General features: G+C 38.8%; 1 protein-coding gene across 1 annotated transcript; it reads left to right on the forward strand.

Annotated features, from left to right (window-relative positions):
- Positions 1-1631: 1631 nt before the first annotated feature.
- RAD23B (RAD23 homolog B, nucleotide excision repair protein) lies at positions 1632-21690 on the forward strand. The gene is made up of 10 exons (XM_015821372.1): positions 1632-1776; positions 9168-9249; positions 10434-10513; positions 12921-13189; positions 14568-14623; positions 16472-16599; positions 17323-17464; positions 17861-17988; positions 19019-19186; positions 20353-21690. The coding sequence occupies exons 1-10, from the start codon at positions 1711-1713 to the stop codon at positions 20464-20466; spliced, it is 1233 nt and encodes a 410-aa protein (XP_015676858.1). The 5' UTR covers positions 1632-1710; the 3' UTR covers positions 20467-21690.
- The last annotated feature ends 3273 nt before the right edge of the window (positions 21691-24963 follow it).

Here is a 24963-nt window from a genome sequence, read left to right on the forward strand (position 1 = left end):
TAAAAAAAGGAAATTGTGATCTATAAATATGCTCAGAAACAATGCTTACTAAAAAGCAAAGTATACTTTTGTACTTTAAAAGTAATGCTTTTATATACTTTAATCCATTCCACTATTACATTGCAAAACCAAAAGGGTTTAAAACAGTGGTTCTCAACCTTTTTAATGCCGCGACCCCAGCCGGTCGTAAGTCGAGGACTAAACCGGTCGTAAGTCGAGGACTAAACCGGTCGTAAGTCGAGGACTAAACCGGTCGTAAGTCGAGGACTACCCAACTGGTCGTAAGTCGAGGACTTTCCCTGCCCAGGAGTGCCGCGCATGTGTGGTTCCGCCCCCTGCGCCGGCCGAGGCATAGCTGGCAAGCGGCAGAGATGGAGCAGGCCGACCACCAGCTGGCCCAGCCCAAGGGAGGTAAGGCACCCGCCGGAAAAGGGGGGAAAAATGGCGGACAAAAAAAATGGCAGACAGCCTTGCTTGGCGACCCCCGTGAAATGGTCGATCGACCCCAAATGGGGTCCCGACCCACAGGTTGAGAACCACTGGTTTAAAAGCTACAGGGTCTTTTTTTTTTTTTTTAAACCCCTCTTAATGACTGATTTATCCTAAAATTCGGTTGGGCGCCAGAGTCCTGTCAGATACCTCAAGCCACTGCAATCCCAAAGGCATTCAAGGTTTGCTTAACGCAGACGAGCTCACGGCAAAACTGCAGAAGACCTACGTACTTTGGAAGCTGCCCAAGGGGGGACAGGCCTATACATTGAGCTGTCCCCCCCCCTAAATTACACTCCCACGTGAACGTGGTTTCAAAACAACAGAGCGAGGAAAGAATCTGCAGAGTAATCCTACGCACGTGGAGTACGGAGCCCGCGGGAGCGACAGGGCTGCTGACACGCAAAACGTGTAATCCGAGCATTTGCCTCACAGGACGGTTTCCCATCACCACCGAGAGGGAAGCCACGCACCTGGACTATAAAAGGGAGATTATTTTTTTTCCCTCCCCCTCCAGGAAACATAACTGGGTGGGTCACAATGCGAGCACAGCACTCAGTCCTCGAAAGCAAGGAGACGTTCTCCATCCTAACGCGGGCTTCGGCTCTCCTCCCGACCGCTTTCCACGCCTCACCGCCGGCGCCTTCCCGCTTCTCTTTCTCCAACCCGCCTCAGCGCCTCGCACGAGCCTCCCTCCGCTTCCATTTCCCCGCCCTCTGTCGAAACGCCTTTCCCGCGCGTGCGCAGTTCTTCCCCTGCGCTTTCCCAGCGGGTGGGTGGGTGGGTGGGTGGGGTGGGGTGGGGGGAAGGGAAAAAGAGGCCGTAGTTTTTCTCGCCGGCGCTTGCGCACTCCCCGCGCTCTTGCCAGCCTTTCACCTGGGGCTTGGGCTTGGGCGGGCGGGGCGGTCACGAGGCGATTGCGTCATCGCCGTCACCTCGACGGCGGCGCCGGCGGGAGCGGCCGTTGCCTTTGGGGGCCGCGAGCGGCGCGCGAGAAGTGGGTTAACGCCCGCCCCCCTCGGTGCGCGAGAGTACGGTATTTGCTCTGGGTTTGGCCCCTCCCCCGGCCCCTCCCCCTTTCTCTCACCGTAGCCTAAGCCGAGCTAGGCCGGAGCGCTGAGAGGATCCGGGGGGGTGGGGGGAAACTGTCGCTGCCGCCACCCAGTCTTGAGGGCCGCTGCGGGGGTAGGTTCCGCCGGGACCTAGAGGCCAGCCGCCGCCATGCAAATCACTCTGAAGACCCTGCAGCAGCAAACCTTCAAGATAGACATCGACTGCGGCGAGACGGTACGGCCTGAGGGGAAAAGGGGCGAGAGGTCGGGCTGGAGCTCTGGAGCTGGTGTGTGTCTCTGTGTGCAATGTGCGTGTGGTGGTGGGGAGACTCTGGCGGGTGGAGGGCCCCCCCATTCGGAGGCGCGGGATTCCGAGGCCCATTTTCCCCAACGGTGTGGGGAAGTCCTGCCGCGAAAAGTTGGGGCCCTATCAGCGAGAGGCCCTGGAATCGTGGAGGGCCGCAAAGGAGAGCGCGCGCGAGAGAGAGGGAGAGGGGCTTTCTGAGAGAAAAGAACAAGGGGAGGGGGGCACGTCCGCCAGGCCTCCCGGGCGACCCGAGGTTGCGGCTTCCTCTTTGGCGCCAGGCCTTGGCGCAGCTTTGGAGCCTTTCGGGGGAAGGGGACGAATCTCCTCGCCTGTGCTCACCCTTCCCCCCCCCCGTGGGAAGTGACGTTTAAACCGAACGTTCTCCACCATTCCTCCCCCCCCTCCCTTGTCCTCCCCCTGTGTGCGCCAACGGCGACGGGAGGAAGGAGTTCGCCGAGTGGCTCCTGCGGTGTCCTAGAATAGGACTTTGCCATGACTCTGCGTTATTTCGAGGAGGGCGGGGGGTGTAAATGCGCGTGGGACCCGCGCGCGCTCGCTCTCTCCCCCCCTCCCTCCCTCCGCCAAGGTATGCTGGTGATAGGCTGTGATGCGTGAAAGGTGGGCGGAAGATAGGCCAGCTTTCGCTCCTAAAGGTTAAAGGGTATCTTCCGCCAGGAGTGGGTTTTTGCGTCGGACAGGGCAAAGGACGCCACGCGTCGAAATACTGTACGTACTGCGTGTGGGTTGGAGGTAAACTGACGGTATATGCTGCAGTAAACATTCTGCTGAGATCTGGGAGAAGCAAAGTATCTTTATACAGGTAGCCCTCCGCTTAACCACAGTTCATTTAGCGAACTGTCGTTCAGCTGCCCTGTCCTCATGATGTTCCTTCATCTCATCCCCAGCTCATGAGTCAGATAGTATTAAAAATCATCCTTTGGTTTATTCGTACTTTAGCCCTTTTATTCCGGCACTGTTCAGGTGGAGCCTGAGAATATGCAGGTAGTCCTCGATTTGCAACAGTTCGTTTAGTGACCGTTTCAAAGTTATAACGGCCCTGAAAAAGAGTGACGACCGTTTTTCACAGTTACGATCTTTGCAGCATCTCCCCGTGATCGTGTGATCAAAATTCAGAGGCTTGGCAACTGGTTCATATTTATGACCGTTGCTGTATCCCAAGGTCGTGTCATCTACCTTTTGTGACCTTCTGACAAGCAAAGTCGATGGGGAAGCCAGGCTCGTTTAACCACCAGGTTACTAATTTATCAACTGCAATGATTCACTTAACATCTGTGGCAAGAAAGGTCGTAAAATGAGGCAAAACTCACTTAACAAATGTTTCAAGAACAAATTTTGGGCTCAGTTGTGGTCGTAAGTTGAGGGCTACCTGTACTAGATGCACTAAATGGAGCTTTTGGAGCTAAAGCTTATTGGCAAATCTGAATAGCAGAGGATAATTTCTTAGCCATGGCATAGGCCTGGCTACTTAAGGGACCGCCTGTTTCCCGTAACATCTACCTGGCTGATTTGATGCTGCAAGGTTGGTGCACTCCAATTTTCTTCAATTAAACAATCTCATCTCTCAGGACCCTGTAAGCACTCTTTTATCTGTTGTAGTGCCTGCCCTTTGGAACAAAGTTCTCCCTGAGTACCAGATGGTCCCCACTCTGTTGTTTAAAAGAGCTGTGAAGAACTGGCTCTTCACCCATGCCATTAGGGAGAGAGAATGAGACCAGTTGCTTCATTGAGCTTGTTATCTTTATTTTTTATCTTTTATGATTTGATTTGTAATTTGTGAGTCAAAATCAGACAGCATAGAAGTTTAATAAATTATTATTAATAGCTTTAATGCATATCAAGTTCGTTCAGAAAGAAGATTGGGAAGTATTAGTGTATCTCAGTTCTCACTAGTAGAGTTTTTCTGTTGTCTGGTGGGCAATTCTATATTTGTGAAAAAATGAGAAAAGCAATAGTTGAAGTTTAAACTCTGTTTTAAACTCTGTTGAACTTTGGGATTTCAACTACTAAGTCTGACCTCTGGTGCTAACAAGCTGTTCAAAGTTATTTGTGTTATTTAAACACAAAAGCATACGGTTTAATATGTTCTTTATTTTACCTTGCGTATTTTGTATCAGTAGCTGAAGTTTGGCACATAAAGATGCTTTAATTTACTACTGCATTCAGCTTATCTATGTTTAACCATTCACTTGTTCACAATGCTTGTATCTCTGTCTGGGCAAGGACAAGTTTGTTTAAAATGTTGCAATTGTGTATAGATACAGCTTCATTAAAAACTTTAGAAAGATGCTTATACACACACACGCAAACATACACACAAATCTCCCCTCGTCCTCGGTTTCTGTTCCAAAAGTGATATTTGAAATTCTAGCAAATGTCAGCAAGAAAGTACATTTTGCAAAATGTTGCACAAATTGCAAAATTACATTGCAGTTAGTGGGATTTCAATTAGATCCAGGAAATTTAATTTCAGCAAAATCTGTTGAAATGTTGATGCATTGTGTTTACATATCCATCTCATATCTATGGACAACTATTCAGAGAGAATGTCTCCTGGTTTTTTTTTATTGTTTGTTTAAAATGCTCTGGAGTATAGACCATATATGTAATTTTAGCGTTGGTAGTATATCTCAAAACTTTTAAAAACCTTTCTGGTTTACCTCTATAATCAGAAATATAGATTACTGGATCAATTTTCTTTAAGGTTACATATATAATTTTTCTGCCACAACGAATGTATGAGATGTTAGTCTGAGAATTAGTAATTTCCCAGAGCCACTCATTAAGTCTCATGAACCTGAATCTCCTTAGTCCTGATTTCACATTTACATTATCTTAGCAAATATCCTAAATAGTGGGCCAAGTACTACAGTTGTATTTTTAATGCTTCATGCTAGGCTTAGTAGAGTATTGTGATCTATTAATTAGAAGCTTCTGTTGTGAAGTATGGCCCTGTACAATTTTTCCAGTATTGTTTAACAGATTATAAATAATTTTCAACTAATGTATGCTCACATATATTTTCTGTATATCTTCAAATTACACATTTTCTAGAGTTTAATAACTACATTTATGACTTCATTATTTGGGGAGGTGGTTTAAATTGTATTGAAACAAATATTGTAGTCTATGAAAGGATTTTTTTCTTGTTGAGTGTCCTTTGTTTTCCTCATAAATTAAAATTTGTGTCTGGGAGCATATTTTTATTAATAGCTCATTCTGGAATACGAGGCACAACTATGTTTTTATTCTACAGAACTCATTGTGTGGTTCAAGGTAAATTACTGCCTTTTTTAAAAAGCTCAATAATTCTATTGATCCATTTTCAAATATACATAAAATATAAAATAAAAATGAACAATTTACCAAGTTCCTGTCTTAATTTCAAGTACATTTATAATAAAATTGCTAATTAAAAAAGTAATGTTTCTTTCCAGTCAAATTGATTTCCTGGTGACTTCATGCCAATTTCTTTGTAAGGGTACATAAATATTGGTTTGTAGGTTTTTAAAAAACATTTAAGGCTAACTTACAGCACTGGTATTTCCAGGATGCCTTCAAGTAGTAGTACCAGCAGTAGTAGTACATCATCCACAGATGATAGTCTAAGCCAAGAAGGAAGGAAATAAAAAACCTGACGAGTTCTCTACTGGGAACATGGGCACACTGTTAAAACTTGTTCCATGATTTGTTCTGATTTTGTGTCAGCCTGCTGCATGCTGATTATAAATTTTGAGTTCTGTAATACATAAATTGAAATATAATTATTACAATTAGTTAGAATACAGGTAGTTCTTTACTTATGACCAATCACTGTTCAAAGTTACAATGAACTGCTCCAAAGCTACTTAAAACCAAGTTGCGGTTTCATGATGCCAGCCTACATTTATGGCCATTTGCAACATTCTGTAGTCATCTGATTACAATATATGTGTTTTTGTCAGAAATTGGTCCTGGGTTTGCAGCAAATACAGTGGGTTCGCTCAATTGAATTTTAAACTTAAGATCCTTATTTGTTTTAATGTTTTATAGTGCATTTAATTGAAGTGACTTAGATTTACCTCCAGCGAGTTAAATTAATTAATAATAAATAAAATAAACAATGCTGCATTCTCCAATGATCGCCACTTTTGATTAATGACTGCTATATTCACTTAATGACAGCTGTAACAAAAGGACATAAAATCGGATGCAGTTACATCGTGACCTGCTTAATGACCAGCACAATTTACAACCGAAGTTCCAGGTTTAATTATGGTTGTGAGTCAGGGACTGCTTTTGCTTATTTCTTACCTTCCCTATCTCCAATTAAATCATTTGTTTTATTCATGGGGATTCATACAGATTTGTTTATTGTTTTAGGTGGACTTAGTACCACAAAATTTGAGAATTCCTGGGATTCCATAGAATATTAGTAAAGAGTTAAGTGAAGGATTTAAAGCTACTTATAAAATATTTCTATTTGGATTTTATTCCAGTAATACAAAATTCAACAGTTTTATGTCCCAACAGAACAAAAGTCTACTTTTTTTGTAGTACTTAGAAAATTATGGCAAACTGAATTGGTACCTTTGTTTGGGTCTGGAAAAATGAAGGAATCATAACTGGAATATTTGGAGACAAAACACCTGCAGCTTTTTGAAGACTTTCTGGTAGTGTGGGTAACTTGATTTCTTTGGCACTAGGATTTTATCATGTTTCTTCAGCAATCATTATCTTGCATTACTGAACATTTATGGTTTCAAGTCTCCATCCCACATCTTTTTCAAGTGCATAGGATAAATGTTGCTTAATCTCTGCTGAATTTTATCTTTTGTTAATTAGGTCATTAATTAGGTCATTAATCAACTTTAGCAAGCCTTTATTTGTAGGTTCCTTTTTTACTTCTAGTGATTGATTCAGTTTTAATTGCCTGGAATTGCCAAATGTAGCTTTAAAGCAGTTGTATAAAACACATGGAAATAATAGGAACCACTGAAATGATTTAGTTTTTCCCCCCAGATTTGTCAGTAGCTGCAGATTTTGAATCTCCTTTCCTTTAGACCAGGGGTAGGCAACCTTGGCTCTTTTATGACTGGTGGACTTCAACTCCCAGAATTCCTGATCCAGCATGGCTCAGCTTGGAAACCTCTCCCTTTCCCCTCAGCATGGCTGGCTCAGGAATTCTGGGAGTTGAAGTCCACGAGTCATAAAAGAGCCGAGGTTGCCTACCCCTGCTTTAGACTATGCATTTACAAGTATAATTTTTATAAACAGTATTTAACTGAACAGTAGTTTTTAGGGAGATTGGAACTTCAAATGACCAAATAATCAGCATATTTCTCACCTGGAAAATTTAAGGGTTGGGGGGGTGTTTTTGTTTTGCTTTCTACCTCTTTTTAGAGCAGTGGTTCTCAACCTGTGGGTCGGGACCCCATTTGGGGTCGATCGACCATTTCACGGGGGTCGCCAAGCAAGGCTGCCCGCCATTTTTTTGTCCGCCATTTTTCCCCCTTTTCCGACGGGTGCCTTACCTCCCTTGGGCTGGGCCAGCTGGTGGTCGGCCTGCTCCGTCTCTGCCGCTTGCAAGCTACGCCTCGGCCGGCGCAGGGGCAGAACCACGCATGCACAGCGCTCCCGGGCAGGGAAAGTCCTCGACTTACGACCGGTTAGGTAGTCCTCGACTTACGACTGGTTTAGTCTTCGACTTACGACCGGTTTAGTCCTCGACTTACGACCGGTTTAGTCCTCGACTTACGATCGGTTGGGGTCGCGGCATTAAAAAGGTTGAGAACCACTGTTTTAGAGAGTCCTTTTTTAATTGTTGAGGTCTGAAAAATAAGATAAAATATAATTTCAAAAAAGTAGTGCCTTTTTTCATCTGGTGGAATGATTCCTATTTAGAGAACAAAATATAACATAAATAACATATAGTCCTTCATTTAGGAAATACAAATCATCCAGATAGGAAATACCTGCCTTGGGAATAATGGTTGTGAAAAAGTCCTTGGAATACTGGTGATCACAATTGCATAATAATTAATAATAATAATAATAATAATAATATAGTAATAATAATAATAATAGGCAATCTGTAAAAATAATTACCCATCTGCACATAAATACTTGGGCTTGTATGGTGATTCAGATTTGCAAGCAAAAAAAAGATGCCTTGGAACACCGATATAATGCCTATATGCAGCTTTTTAAATCAGCTACAGGTAGAGCTTGACTTACAACTGCAATTGGCACCAGATTTCTGGTCCTATGTTGAGGTACTCACATGAATAGACCTAATTTTACAACATTTTGGGGGAAGGCCATTAAGCAAATCACCATATTGTTATACTTGAACGGTGTTTTTGCTGAAAACTGGCAAAAAAGTCACCAATTACCCTCATATGACTACAGGATGCTGCAAACATTTATATAACAGCCAAAAGGGACCATAAAGCACTCCTTCTGGGGCTATTGTAACGTTGAATAGTTTTTAACCAACTGGTGACGAGTGACTACCTGTATATCTTTTTCTGGGATCCCTCCCCCTCCATCCCATTTGTGTCAGAGGCACCCATTTTAAGGCTCTTCTGGGTTGAAAGGATTAGCTAGTAATATCACCGTTGCCCTGAGGACGCTTTTCATGTGGGCTGTCAAGGAGCTGGAGCAAATGACGAGAGCTCACCCCCCGCCATGCAACAGCACTTGGGTCTCAAATGTAGGCTTGCTAACTACCAACCCAGCATCCTAACCACGTGAGCCACTGGCCTCCCCTTTCTGGGATCATATAATTATTTTCTCAACTGAGGTTATAGGATTCCTGGAGAGGTCACTAGGGGTTCCCTATTTTAAATCAGCAGAGACCGAACAAAAACCCTCCAACACTGGGATGGCCGCCAGAGTGTGTGTGTGTGAGGAGAGGAGCAAGGAGTAAGCCGAGGGAGGAGCAGCAGTGCATGTGAGAGAGATACACCCAGGGACCACAGGCTGGGGTCTCCCTGTCAGTACACACTTGCCTTTCTGAGGTGCCAGTAGTATGGGGGACTTCACCAAACTTTACCAATCTTACCAATCTTTAAGGATTAACATTTTTTTTGGGGGGGGGCTTACTGTATATGGATTTGAAGTTGGAAAGCTTTGTTTCTAATACATAATTTTATCTTGCAAAATATAGTCTTTCCATAGATAGGTCAGAATTGGATTACTGTTAAGCTACCACAGAAAATATCAAGTGTTTGCTGGCATTTTGAAAATAAAGTGTTTATTACCCTAATGACTTATATGAAAGCTACTCAACTTCTTTTAACTAAAAATATTTATTGTAGGTGAAAGCATTGAAAGAGAAGATTGAATTAGAAAAGGGAAAAGATGCTTTTCCAGTAGCTGGCCAAAAATTAATATATGCAGGTAATGCAATTATGACATTTTATGGGGATGTGTGTGTGGATGGTTAGAAAAGCAGTATGTAATTAATAATATTCTGTGAATGACATAAAATTTAATCCTAGTTTTTCTTTTGACTAGATAAAATCTAATCCATTAACTATGAAGTTATTTAGATTTTATTTTACCTCTAATTTTTTCATCTTTGTAACCAAAATACTTTTTCCACACCCATTCCCTATCTGAATGGGAATAGCAGTAGCAATGAGGAGTTGACATGTATTCTCCCAAAGAGCACAATGAAAATATTTTCACAAATAATTACCAATCGTTAGTAAAACACATGTCCTATATTAAGTCCTATAATTCCTGTAAATTATGCTTCCAAAAAAAAAAATACTAATCATGATCTCATCCCTCCTGTTTTGAGCCTGAAATGCCCCTAAAAGAATCAGAATGAAGCACATGTATTTTGAATATTTCCTTAGGAAAATAATCTCGGAATGAGCTGTTTTAAATAGCATCGGATGGTAAGAGGTTTTTTTTAACCTATTCCAGCAACTGCAGTTGTTTTACCTCTTGAAGTTGGGATATTGTCCTTTGAATTTGGTTTTTGACCAATTTGTTTATTTTTGGTAAAACCTGAGGAGAAATTCATGTGCCCTTCTTAATGTGTGGCGACATGAAATAGGACAAGTTGCTGGACTGTTGGTCACATACATGGAGATGCTCTATGCCTGCAATAGATTAGGCAGGCTACAGCTGTGTATTTGTCTTAAAGAGCAGTAACTGTGTATTCAAAATTATCCTAGCTGATAAGTCATATGTACAAAGAGGCACAGCATGAAGTCAGAGTGATCGATCAATAACAATTTTGGTAGTACTGTATAAATAATGTCATCTGGGAAAGTCTTTCTAATTAATATGTGATAATAGCAATTGAAACTTGAAATTTCTCTGAGCAGAATGCACTGTACAGGGTGTGGTTATGGGGAATATAGGAGGGAGCATTAATGGATGTTGCCTTGTGCAAAATAAAAAGGACATAAATCTAACAATAATTAAATAGTTAATCAGATTTAAATAATTAGTGCTGTTTGATTCCACATCTAGATTTCTACATAGAATGAGTAAATCATTGTATTGACGTGAAGATATTTGATGTTAAAAGAAAGCTGACATTATATGACATCTTTTTAATTTTCCAGGTAAAATACTTAATGATGATACTGCTCTTAATGAATACAAAATTGATGAAAAGAATTTTGTGGTGGTTATGGTAACAAAAGTAAGTTATTTTTTTATACTTTTATTTGTAGATACTGTTTTGTTGTTAACCTTATTGTTTTTCTGGACACATTCTTGATTAGTAAAGAATCTTGATACAGACTGTTTTGTGGACTACTAAATTGTCTTACAGTGGTGAAAGTTTGTGAACTTTCTATATTGTGATCTACAGTATCATCAGAGCTTCATAGAAGCTCTGTTAATTAATAAGAAAGTCTAGTTAAACAGAAGGCACTGTTGCACAGTGGTTCTAAACCAGGGGTAGTCAACTTTGGCTCTTTTATGACTCGTGGACTTCAACTCCCAGAATTCCTGAGCCAGCACAGCTAGCTCAGGAATTCTGGGATTTGAAATCCACGAGTCATAAAAGAGCCAAAGTTGACTACCCCTGTTCTAAACCTTTCTGAAGGATTGCATTCAGCATGCCATAGGTTTGAGAGGTTGAACCCTGGGGCACTCCGGTATATATCTAGACCTAGATACCCTAGCAGAATTCTGTTTAACACTTACTTGAGACTGCTAGGAGATTATTCAACACTCTGGAGTACTGTACCTAAAGTATTATCAATATGAAGAAAATACCCAGTTGTTTATCTGCATCCCAGACCATGGGATATAAATATTAGAAGTTGTATAATGTAATGATTTGAAATTTGAAATTTATTTTTGTATGGTTATATTTTGGTTTTTGCTTTTGTAAGCCACTCAGATTTGTTTGTGGTGCCAAATCACTTGTAACTAAAATTCACTGCCTTTGTTGGGAAAAATATATATGAAGCTTTAGGTTTGAATATAATAATAATATAAAGAATATGTATATTCTTTAGCAGTAATGATTCAACCAAATGTTTCTTGAACCTTTTCATCAATAGACAATATTGGCCTGGAGGGATTTTGGCCCATTTGCAGAACTCCCTGCACTTATTGATACTTTTGGAGCTATCTTACATGAACTGCTCACTTCAGGTCACCTGAGAACATTTCAGTTTGGTTAATGTTAGGGACTTCAATTGGTTATACCAAAACATGAAATTTCTTTGGCTTCAGCTATATTCTAAATTTACTGATGCATTTAGGATCATTGTGTTGCGTGATCCATATTTATTTATCTTTAGACTGATGGACAGGTATCTAACATTCTCCTATAGAATATGCTGATATAATTTAGAATTCATTGTTCCTTGATTATTGAAAATTGACCAATTTCTGAAGTTGCAGAGCAGCTCCAAACGGTGATATTTCTGCTATTCTGTTTTATTCTGAAAGTGAATGTTTATGAGATGAAATTATTTTATTTCAGTGTTCTGTTTTTTTTTTAAATACATAACCTTTCCCATTAGTGCCAGAAATTCCCCTTTCATTTGATCTGTTGACAAGCTGTTGCTGGATCATCCAGGAGGTCTTTGGCCACTTTGGTGTTGTGCTTCCTGAAGAATAGTGGTTTTTGTCTTGGTATTCTTACGTCTTGTTCTAAGCTTTGCTTATGAGAAACTCATGAACATTGATATTAGGCAATCAGAAGCATTCTGTATTTAGCTTGGAGTTCTTTGTTCCATTCTGGAATACTGTACTTTAATAAGTACTCCTATGAGGAATTAAAACTGGATAGTAAGATGGGCAGCATCTCCACTTATACACTCTCTGTTTTATCTTGTATTGATGAAGGCCATATTTTTGTAGTCCTTCTCAGTGTCCTGAATATCAGCAAGTTTTTTTTTTAAATCTGCTGATAACTTTTTGTGTTGTTGTTGGACTGGGCTTCAGTTCCATAAACCCATGTTATGAAGTGTAGATTTCAATGGGGACAGCCAAAATATTTTCTGTAATAGGTGAAAACTGCTTCAACTCACATCTAATTGTAACATTTGGTTATCTCTTTATGATTGCACTGTAGGTCGTGATACTGCAATATTACGAATAGTTATAAATGTTCTCTTCCCGTGCTAGGTAATATCACTAGTATTTGTATTGTGACATGCAGCATTAATCACTTAGATATGCTTACCTAATTCTCTTATTGGATTTATGGAAATCATAATGAGCTGAGTATAGATTTACTTTTTCAAGTAGCAAAGCAACCGATTAAAAGCCTATTGAAGCCGCTTTGAGGCTTCAGGACATGTACATATTGTATAAGAATTTAGGAAGGCCTTGGAAGAGCTTTGCTGGGCCTTCAGTCTGCTTTGTCTGATTTACAGTTTTGAGGGGCATGTTCAGAGAAATGGTTGACTCATTGAATTATTAGTTCAGACCTGTTTCTACTGGAGAAAAAAACTACTGTAAATGCAGGTGAGAAGCTGTGCATCGTTCACATGAACGATTCAAACTCAAACTGTAGTAAAGAGGTAACTTTTAGATGAACTTGGACAAAGACATAATTTAGGAATTTGCCTTCTTCATCTTTATAGCCCAAAGCGGCAGCTGCTCCATCTCCAACTACAGCACAGCAGTCAAATGATACCACCACTACGGTTACTTCTACAACACCTGCTGCTGTGCCGAAACTAGTCCCTACTCCTGCTCCTGCACAAGTTTCAGTATCTGCACCCACTGCTTCAACACCAGCTGCAGCAGCAGCAGCGTGTGAATCTGCACCTGTAAGTGCTACTGTAGAAGAAAAACCAGCAGACAAACCAGTAGAAACACCACCAGCCACCAGCCCAACATCTACAGAAAGGTATTGCAGAACGTTGGAAATCGGACTTTTGCTTCTCATTCACATTCAGACTAAATGCAGTGAATATTAAAAACGATTTGCCAACCGAAAGAGAATTGATAGTCTTAGGCTTTTTAACACAGTAAATATCTGAAAGGCAGTATCGCCTACAGATGTATTTTTACACTCTGTGTCTTTTTAAAGCTTTTGTGGTGTAAAGCTTTAGCTGTTGAGGCCACACTGTCCATACACATGGCGGCTCTTGCTTGCCTTTTAACATATATAGAGATTTATTATTAAGAGATTGCAACTCTGAGTTGCTCAGGTGGGCACAGTATTGTAATTGTGTATTAGACTTGTAAATGGTCATAACCATACACTTCACAGTCATACAATTCTCAGCAGTTTTCTAGGGAAAAAAATCATTCAGTAATAATATAGCATTAAATTATATAAAAACAGAATGTAATTGTGATGTCCTTTTTAACATTTTTGCCATGTGTTAAATAAAATTAAAAACTCTGGCACATAATTCTAGGCTGCTGTCTTAACTAAAAACAGTGGGATTCAGAGAGGATCTTGTAAGGAGAAAGCATGAAACGCCATCCTATATTGCAGTGTAAATTATCTCCTGGATCCAACTGACTGCCCTTCTCCTGGCTCTTGCTAAGCCCATGTCACCTTGTGTTGTCAGCAGCTAGTCAGGCAATTGATAGAACTGTATTAATATGTGATCTCCTTAGGCTTCCCATATCCCTCCCTCCCTCCTGACCCCCTCTCTCTCAACAGCAAGGTGGCTGGTATTTAGACAGCCTCCTTTTTTGTCTCAGCTATCCAATTTAGCAAACAGGCAATCATATCTGGCCACCTCTGGCAGAAAAGTCCTGGTCCTGATCCAGATGTCTAGCATTGGTGCAGCTTTGCCAGTAGTAAAAAAGAGAACAGTTTTATTAGCTGGGTCTGCAATATCTGCATTTCAGTGGTTTGCAAATTAATGTACTATGAATTTTATTTTTCTGAAATGGTAGCCAGATGGATGCTTGTCAGTATTAATTTGGAAAGTATTACTAGTTTCTGCTAAGTCATTTTCAATAGACAACAATAAAAGTGTGTTTATTTTAAATAACCATGCTCAAGTTCACACAATGTGGACATGATTAAAACTCAAGTAAGTTGTAATTCCTAAATGTCTACTTTGTACTGTTCTGTGTCTTACTTTTGTGTTGCTTGTTGATTCCAACCTTAAGCTCTGGTAAAAATGAAATGTATGCCAGTGAAGCTTGGTTTTTATTATACAATTCTTAAGTCACTTTAGATTCTTTATTAGCAAATTTTTAATAAGAAAAATACCTTAACTCATAGGACACGTATTAAATATGTTTGTTTTGTTCCAATACAGTTCAATAGGAGATATTTCTCGATCAAATCTTTTTGAGGATGCTACAAGTGCACTTGGTAAGTATTTCCTGATAGTTCAGTGACTCATTTGTAAAAAAAATATTTGCTACCATCATTTTCCTCTCCCCATCTCTGCTACTATAATTTTAAGATGCCAGTTGCTTCTTAATAATATTTTTATTTTCCATACCATAAGTTATCTATCTGTTTTGGATTTCTATGTGAAAGGCTAAGGAATAATGTAGAAGGGAAGTGGATTGCATACTTTTCTTTGAGGGATTTCTGTCAGTTGTATATATTTCTGTTTTTATTCTATATTTTTACTCTGTTGTACACAACCCAGAGTCTCCAGATTAGAATGGGTTATCATAACAATCAAATAAAATCGGTTTTCAATACTAAATTATTCACGAAGACAAAAAAGCCACATAGATTTTCAACCTATGTGCTAAACTTTCCGAATTTCTAAGTTACTTGCAAATTGTTCTAACCTGAATCATTTCTCTAAGCTGTTACTGTTTGGTATCTTGTGATAAAACATGTTTTAGTAGATTTAAGAGAAAGCCATCTATTCAAAGAAGCAGTTCTGAATTGTAGTCCAATCAGGTGTTCTTACTTTCCACCCCAGCTGCCAGTGTTGATATAAGATCAGTCTTTATAAGCATGGATGTCTGTACATTTTATATACAATTTATTTCCAAGCGTATATCAATTCGGTGATGCAGTAGAGGGGATGGGCATTTTTTTAAATGTTTGGTTGAACTATTTTAATCAGGCTATTTGAATACTGGTTTCTGGTTGGTTGTTTTTATATTAGAATATGCTAGTCCAGTTAACAACATTTACTTGAGAGTTTTTCCTTTTTAAATCTTCTGCTACAATTCAGCGTTTCTCCAGGATAAGATCTGCAGTAATTTTAAAAAAACATAGGGGGGAACTATCTGTCAGTGTCAGCTGTCTTCTCAGCCTCTTCTGTGTCCATTCTATTCCACTTCTTTTTCTGCTAAACTGGTTCTAGTCAGTTCAACTTACTTGATTTCTCTGAATAAAAAAAAAAATAAAATCTGAAAATTGTCTTTTGCTCCTAAGTTTGCTTGTAAGAGTTAAGAAATAGAAATGTAAGGGCCAGCAGGGAAACATAATCTTGATGACTGTCATAGCACAGCAATGCTTACTAACATGTGGTCTCTGGAAAGTCATCTATGAAAGAATATAACCCTCAGGCTAACTAAGATTTCCCACCCTTCTATATAATATTCCTGATTAGACCTGAATAGAGTTGGCAAAATAAATGGGAGCCCTGATGGATTACTGTGAAATGATGGAGTGTGACAGCTGAAGCATATTGTGGCTTTGATGCTTTTTTTTTTTTAAAAAAAAAACTTTTTATATATGGTTGAGAATTCTTAAAGGTCATAGTCACCTCTTTGTTTCCCTCAATTAGTATTAACACTTCAGATCTGTCCTCAGTTATTATTGATCAACTTCAAGCTCTGATACTGTTTTTAATTATTTTTAAAAAGGTACAGATTAGTGACTGTAATACAAACTTAATGATTAATCAGGAAAGGAGTTTTTATTATAAAAACAGCAAAAAGAAAAAAAAGGATAATTTGTTTTTTTTAACTAGGGAATCAGTTTTTATTTTTGATTATAACTATTTAAAGTGAGACATAGATTATTGCAACTAATACATATGTAACTTTGGTAAAGAAGAAATAGAAATGAGAGATGAATTATTTTTATTAATAATATAGTGAACTTGAATAGCAGAAAATAAATAATGAATAACTAATGCAAACCCTGTTGTACTATTATTTTCTTGACAGAATATGCCAATCGGTTATTTTCTCCCTACTTTCTTCAAAATTTGCATATATCTTACCTATTCTCTATACCTCTAAGTGACAGGTCAGTCGTATGAAAATATGGTGACTGAGATTATGTCAATGGGATATGAAAGAGAGCAGGTAATTGCTGCATTGAGAGCCAGCTTCAACAATCCTGACAGAGCAGTGGAGTATCTTTTAATGGTGAGTCTGTTTCTTGTTATTTCATGATTTGCTCTTCCTTCTACATTTAAGTCTGATCATGACACCTTTTTTATGGGAAGGCGAGATGTAGAGACATAAGGCATAAAGTAATGACTGAGTAATGAACTTTCTTCTTTAATGAAAACTGAACACAAATTGGTTTAATTTCTTTGTCAGTATAGCTGTTCTTGGTGCCACCGTTTGAACTGCAAAAAGATTAATAACATTAAGAGATACATATATATCAATATAAAAAGAGCGTAGCTGTTTCTGTGTTCTCTTAGCAAAACTGTTCAATGAGGGTTTGAATTTCTTGCATTTCTTGCATTTCTTTCTGAATGGAAGACTCCGAGAATATATGTACTCAATCTGATTTTAGGATTTTAGACTAGTGTTTCTCAACCTCAGCAACTTTTAAGATGTGTGGACTTCAGCTCCCAGAATTCCCCCGCGACACAGGGAGTTGCTGCCCACACATCTTAAAGTTGCTGAGATTGAGAAACACTGTTTTAGACAATTTCATAATCTCTAATGACAGGCTACGTGGTATAGGCTAAGTTCATTTACATATTCAAATGTTCTTATTTCAGCAGAAGTAACAAAACAGATGGCAGATTTTTTTTTTAAAAAAAATGTTAACAGTAAAGAATTATTCCTTTCATTCAATCTCAGTCCTTAGACTTCATGGATGTATCGAAATCATAAAGGCTATGTTCATTTTAGGGTATCCCTGGAGATAGGGAGAGTCAAGGTATGGCTGACCCCCCTCAAGCAGCCAGCACTGCGGCTTCTCCATCTTCAGCAATAGCTGCTGCTGCTGCAGCAACTACCACTACCACTACTACTACCACTAGCTCTACAGGAGGTAAGAGCCATTTCTACAAGTCTCGGTCTGACTCACTAGAGAAATGGTTTGCAAAATAGCCCTTAAGGCATTTTTTTTGGTTATAGTATAATTCTGCAAATATCTCTATTCTTGATAGTTCTTCTCATAGGTTGGCGGGCTTTTTTATTTATTTGTAGAATATTGCATCAAGGTTTATAAAAGTTTTTGGCTTTTTAGTTCAGATTTCTGTACCATTCTATCATAAATTTTCGCATGAAGCTGTTCTAGGCAGACAGATAAACAAATCTACCCTTTCCTATCATTAGTAACTGTGGTAAAAATTAATACTGGGCTCTAGCATGAGTCCTGTAAAAGCTTTTGAGAAAGGCTCGCCTTTTGCTTACAATCTTGTTCAAAATGTACCTCCTCTTTCAGGACATCCTCTTGAATTTTTACGAAATCAGCCTCAGTTCCAGCAGATGAGACAAATTATTCAGCAGAATCCATCGCTTTTGCCCGCATTATTACAACAAATAGGACGGGAAAATCCTCAGTTATTGCAGGTGACTTTTAAATCATGTCGAGTTGTCTTCTGTAGTTTCACATTCTTTTAAAAACTAATGTCAGATGAGGAAAGAATAAAATGAATTAAATGAAGTGAGTTATAAAGGTCTCTCAGTGTAATAATTTACCATATAGGCCTGTGGTGGTGAACCTATGGCACGCGCGCCATTGCCCCAGTCCTAGGCCTTCAGCTGGGTTTTATAAAACCTTTTCCCTTTAGGCCTCTGCCGCATATGTAAAAAAAAAAGTTCAATCAATCTCAACTTCTCGCGGGGAAAAAAAAAGATCTCACAAAGTTGGAATTGATTGATTGAACTTTTTAGCCCCATCCGGTCTACCGTTACCATGGCAGCCACGCCCACCCAAGTGGCCACACCTACCTAATGGGCCACACCTACCCAATTGGCCACGCCCACATAAGTGGGTTTTGGGTTGCAGTTTGGGCACTCGGTCTCTAAAAGGTTCACCATCACTGATTATAGGCATATCTGTTACTACTATTTGGTCTCTGTTGGCTTGTATTTTACCATTTATAGTTCAAATGGAAATAATGTTTTTTTTAAGGTAAATAGGAATACATATTTCTTTATCATATTTATGTGTTGTCTGCCCATCTCATAAACAAATGATTCTGGACAGCATACAGCGGTGTTAAAAATGATATGTACACATTATTAATAGTATTAAAAACTTTAAAATGATAAAAGTAACAATAATTAAAACATATTAGGTGAAGAGCAGGTGTTAATTACCCTGGAGTCATCTCAATTTTTTACCAGTTGCTTGGGGTCTCCAGGACTGATGACACAACCAGGTCTTGAGGGACTTCCAGAAAGTTAAGAGAGATAAAGATGGGGGGGAACACACCTGAAAAGGCCCGCTACCTGGGAGCTGCCAGGTGAAACTCCCTAGCCGATGGGACCTGCATCGTATCCTCTCTGCTGGATCTGGTGGGACAGGCAGATGTAATCAGGAGAGGCAGTCTTTATTTCAGTATATTATTTGCTTTTGTCCTCCCATGCACCATAGCAAATAAGCCAACATCAAGAGCATTTCATTCAGATGTTAAACGAACCTGTTCAAGAATCAGGACAAGGAAGTGGTGGCAGTGGAAGTGGAGGCGGGGTAGCTGAAGCTGGAAGCCGTCACATGAACTATATTCAAGTAACACCTCAGGAAAAAGAAGCTATAGAAAGGGTGAGTTGAACATTTTTCTTTACTCACAACCCCAATTTTCTCTCAATTTCTTAAGTTGAGAGATTAAGTAATCCTTACATAGCCAAAATCTACATAAAGCACATGTGAGTAGGCTGTGGGGTTTGTGTGTGTGTGTGGGGGGGTTAATAACACACTTTTTCAATTTCTGCTATCCTTATAAAGTGAATAATATAGTAGATTTCTTTTCCCCAGTATTTGAAGTACATTAGATAAAGTGGATAAGGCGCCAGGCTAGAAATCAAGAACCTGTGAGTTCTACTCCCACCTTAGACATAAAAGCCAGCTGAATCACCTTGAGCCAGTCACACATTTTCAGCCCAGCCCAGCTCACAGGATGGTTGTGGGGAAAATAAGAGAAGGAAAGATATTTTGTACATTCACTGCTTTGAGTTACTTATAAAAAATAATAAAGGCGGGAAATAAATATTAAAATTAGGAGAATATGTACCCCATACCTATTACTTATAATACGCAATTATATGTGCCGTATATGCCAACTGATTCCAAGTTCATGATTTTGTTTCATGTTAACTTCCATAGCATTTGTTTGATAGTATGAAAAGGTTTTTTTGTATTTGCTCAGGCTGTATTCATGTACAGTGCATAAATTGTTTCCCTCAAATTATTTTAAACCTTTATTCCAATATCTCAAAGTAGAAAATGAAGTTATTATTTCAGATGTTACTGCATAAATATGATTCTTCTCTACACAGAGCATTTTTATACAGTTTTGAAATGATAGAAAAGCAAGCTGTGGTTATTTGTTGTATGTATAATCTTAATATCATTTATACTTATACAGGCCTAGCATTTGCTGCTAAACTAGAGTTCTGAACTGAAAGGTTTAGTTGAAAGATGAACTTGTTTATTCTTGGTTTTCAAATTCATAAATGTAATCAATATATTTGAATAATTTTTGCATAGTCAACTCTGTTTCAGGCTCAGCATTCAATGCAGTTTTAGCCCATTCAATGCAGTTTAGCCATATCAAGATTTTACTGTAACAAATTTGTATCTGCAACAATTGTGTCATGCATCAGGACTGATATTGCTAACTTATTTAAAATAACTAATCTTTAATACTTGGTTTGACAAAGAAGCTTATGCTATAAATGTGAATTCTAATAGTCTTTTCTTTCGTATAGTTAAAGGCCCTAGGATTTCCTGAAGGACTTGTGATACAAGCATATTTTGCATGTGAGAAGAATGAAAATTTGGCAGCCAACTTCCTTCTACAGCAGAACTTTGATGAAGATTGAAAAGAAGAGACTTTTAAAATCTCACACATCACACCAGTGCATTACACTAGCTACTCACTGGATTGTCTGGGATACTTGGGCTCATATCCATGATACTTGGTGTAAGGGGGAAGGGGAGAGGGAAATGGGAGAAGAGAGGAAAATATAGAAAGGATACAGGAAAAGACAAGCACATCTGTTCTAAATCCAGCAGATGAAGCAGATCAAAATGTAAAATACTATACACCAAAAATTAGCTTTTTTTTGCAGATATTTAGTTCCTTTCTTCTATAAAAACTATACGTTCATGCCCCCCCCCCCCCAATTTTCACTTCTTTAGTATACTAGGTCCCAAAATTAGCGCGGTGCCCTGCTTTCGTTTCTTTTTAAATAACATTGGGTCTTGGAGATAGAAAAGACTACCTAGGATCAACAGTCTGTATTTCATGGTAACACTGGATGACGGCTTCATAAATTTAAGAGAAAATATATTTGAGTAACATTAAAAACATATGCCAAAAATAGTAGGTGGTGGGGTTTTGCTGCTTCAGATGTATCTAATTTTTACAGGATGCCCATTATTTCTTGCTGAAGTGCTAGATTTAAACCACTTATTGTTTTAGATTCTTGATCATTGATTTGAGAGAACTTTTCCTATCCCTATCCCTTTGCTCCTTTCATAATAAGTAATAAATAGAGTGACTATATACACATAGGAAACAGTTGGAGCAAATGCCAGATAGCCTAATTACTGCTTACTTTAAGATTGGGTTATAGTAAAGCTTTTTTTGAAAAGGAAAGCAAACAGCTGTCTTTGCATGTTTTGGTTTGATGTATCCCTTTTTGTGAATTGAGCACTTTTTATTGCCAATGAAGAAAATGTAAACTCTCCAATCTAGTGAAAGTATTTATGAAGAAATCAGATTGCATCCTACCTATATTTTGTTGAAAGTCAAACTGATCTGATGAATACAGCTGCAAGTATTTCAAAACTAGGTGTCTTTAAATGCTTGTAATCTTATAGTTTCAATCTCTGGGCCTCTAAAGGCTTTTGTCATTTGTATGCTTTAATAAGGACTGTCCAGTAACTTGCCTTCTCTTCTGTTTAAAAGCATTGTGAAACATTTTACTCTTGAAGAGATGTTCAGAAAGTGGAAAAAAATAGATGAACAATCAAGTTATTGGATCTCTAAAGATTATGCACATCCCCTTTTACTTCCTATTAAAAGTAACATTTAATTGTAAGCTTGTGAGCATCATTTCTTATTAACGGGGGAACTGATCTTTGTAGAGTGGTTCTGAATAACTCATGTAGGGCTATACTATTGTTGGAAGATAACATAACAATCTCGTCAGAAAAGAACAGTTTAGGGATTAAATATGGTTTCTTCAGCAACATCTAGTTATACCAGTGGTTCTCAACCTTTTTAATGCCATGACCCCCCAACCGGTCGTAAGTCGAGGACTAAACCGGTCGTAAGTCGAGGACTACCCAACCGGTCGTAAGTCGAGGACTTTCCCTGCCCGGGAGCGCCGCGCATGCATGGTTCCGCCCCCTGCGCCAGCTGAGGCATAGCTGGCAAGCGGCAGAGACGGAGCAGGCTGACCACCAGCTGGCCCAGCTCAAGGGAGGTAAGGCACCCGCCGGAAAAGGGGAAAAAATGGCGGACAGCCTTGCTTGGTGACCCCCGTGAAATGGTTGATCGACCCCAAATGGGGTCGCGACCCATAGGTTGAGAACCACTGAGTTATACAATCGCCAAACCATTAATTTAGACAAATCTTGGCCTTTAATGGGAAGCCAACTGCATGGAATGTTCTCCAGTCTTGGTGCTTTGCTTAAATTTGCCTGACGTTAGGCAGCATAATAGGGATAAAATGCTAGACCTCAGCTCCATGCCATTTCAGCTTGGAATTTTAAAGTTTTTCACTTACGAAAACTCTTTTTATTTTGGAAAGTAGCTAAATTATAAACACACTGAATGCAATTGCATTCTGCTTTTGGTGTCAAAAACACCTTGAACTTTAATATATATCTAGATATAAACTTCATTCAAGAGGCTCTACATTCTACAACATAGATCCAATTAATTAAATATGTAAGGGATATACAGTATTAATTAAATATCCAAAACACCACACTAAAACTTCACCACCACCCCAACCTGTAATACACCTATAAGAAACATTCTAAATGGTACTTCTGGATCATTGTGGGGAATTGGGAAGAATTCGATATGTATGAAGGTTAATGCCAGTTAAAGGACTGGCAGCTGTGATTTCACTCTGTATATTATAATATTTCAAGTGCTCCCTTGATCTTCCTTGTTTCCTAAGAATACCTGTTCAAGAAATACCACCTAGAAACAAGAAAGATCAAGCAGGCAGTAGGCATAATGAAGCAGCGAATAACTACAACCAAGAAGATCAGATATGAAACTCAAATTGCACAGTAGGCACCATCTCCAATTTCAGTTGAATCAGAAATGTTTCTACCAATCCATCAATGGAGATAACGTAATGAACCAGTCAACACCTGGATGGGACATTTTGGTTCTGCTTGACTAGAATTACCAGATCCCTGACAAAAGAGGACACAGAAAGTAGGAAAGGATGACAAATGGGAAAGGAAGAGGCACTACAATAACTTTTAACTTGTTTTGCATCAAAAACGTACCAAAATTTGGCCTGCATGTGTATGGAATTATTTTTCCAGCCTCAGAAAAACTGGTGTTTCAATTGCAATATTGCAAGAAATATTTTCAAGAACATAATTCTAGCAATAATGTAGAATTGCCAGCAATGTTTTTCAAATTTTGCCATAGAAAAGTGTGATGGGTTGTGATCTCCAGGCTACGTGGATTATAGATTTGAAGAGGCTGGATTGAAATTGAAGGCTGAAATTGAAGAAATAACGTAAATCTAGGATGTTGAGTCTGTTCACTGACAGGTAAAGAAGAAGCAATTTACAAAGTCACAGTACAGAAAAGTTTGAATAGCTGTAATTGTGAAAATTGTGAATTTAAAAAACTCAAAATATCTAGACATTTGAATTTAAATCTATGCTGGACAGAGACCTGTCCTTTTGCTGAACATCTGGTAACGCTAAACCTGAATGAATATGTGTCCAAGATCTTGTTTGAGTTCATCTAAAGTTTTATTAAGGTTCAAAATAAGGAAAGCTGGTATTGGGAGATCACAATACATCAAATCTTGATCAATTTTCCTTTGCAAGGTAGATAGAAATATTTTATTCAGGATATGGCCAAACCTGAAACATTGTCTATGACATCCAACAAACATGAACGAAATCTTACTGAATTATTGAATTATTGAGTCTCATCTTAAGACCATAACAAAAAATACTTTGCCTTTTCATTTATTCCCCTCTATTTTTCTTTTTTTCTTTTCTCTTTGTATACTGTAACAATAGAGAAAGAAAGAAAGAAAGAAAGAAAGAATTGCACTAACTAAACCACCATATAATTTCTCCGGTTTGATTTTGCATGATGTCAGTCTAGCTGGTGTGATTTGTAAATCATGGTTCATGGTTATGTGAACTGATTCCATGTTGGCTTATTCAACAAAATATTATTAAACCATCGAGTGTTTGGTGTGTAAGCCCAGTCACAAAAGCTTTGAAAAAATCTTGTATCTGCATAAGACTAGAGATTTTATAAGAGAATAGCAGACTATTCCTTTATTTAATTTAATCTACTCTTAACCCAAATGGTAGAAAATTACCTACTCTCTGATGTATGTTGAACAAGACAAACAGAAACAAACATAAAAGATCAATATCTCCATCACTTCCATCCTGTCTGCCTGACATACAGATTTCCTTCTTCTGCACCTTTAATTTAAAGGAAGAACTTAGTATTAAAATATACTTGAGGTGGCAGCAGTACTTCATTTTTTGAAAGAAAATTCTCTAATAGCTCTGTTCTTTTTTGTCATTTGGAATTCATGGATTCTAGATATTTTCTTGTAGATGTAAAGCTAATTTCAAAGCTTGTCCCTCTTTCCTCCCCAAAGTGCTCCATAATTATAATAAAAAGCCAAGGTTACCCCCCCCCTTTTCTCTTTCCTGAAAGGAAGTAAATGAAGAGGAACATCACATTGCAATATATAAATTGGGAGCAGCTGGTGACAAAATACCAAAAGGGATCTGTACATGTGGCGCACCTAAACATATAATCGTCACCTATTTAATTCAATCATTGATCTACTATGGGGCCTCCAGTGTGGTGTTCAAGCCACAGTGCACCTCCAGGCACCTAATCTGATAACTGTCTAACAACCTAACAACCTTTGGTCTTTGAGTGTCATTGTGGTTTTTAGTGATGCTTCTAGAGTCCATGTGTGGTTCCCCAAAACCATTCATAGAAAAAGAACATGATGACAATAATAATCCAGCATTTTGTTTAGAATGTGTGCTTATTTTCCCAGTCAAAGGACCAACTCCAATAGATGGGAGGGAAGCACTCTGGTCAACTAGAGAGGAAAAAGGGGTTGAAA

Source organism: Protobothrops mucrosquamatus, unplaced genomic scaffold, assembly GCF_001527695.2.
Source record: "Protobothrops mucrosquamatus isolate PMUCROS unplaced genomic scaffold, P.Mucros_1.0 scaffold1317, whole genome shotgun sequence".
In the NCBI taxonomy this organism is placed as follows: Eukaryota; Metazoa; Chordata; class Lepidosauria; order Squamata; family Viperidae; genus Protobothrops; species Protobothrops mucrosquamatus.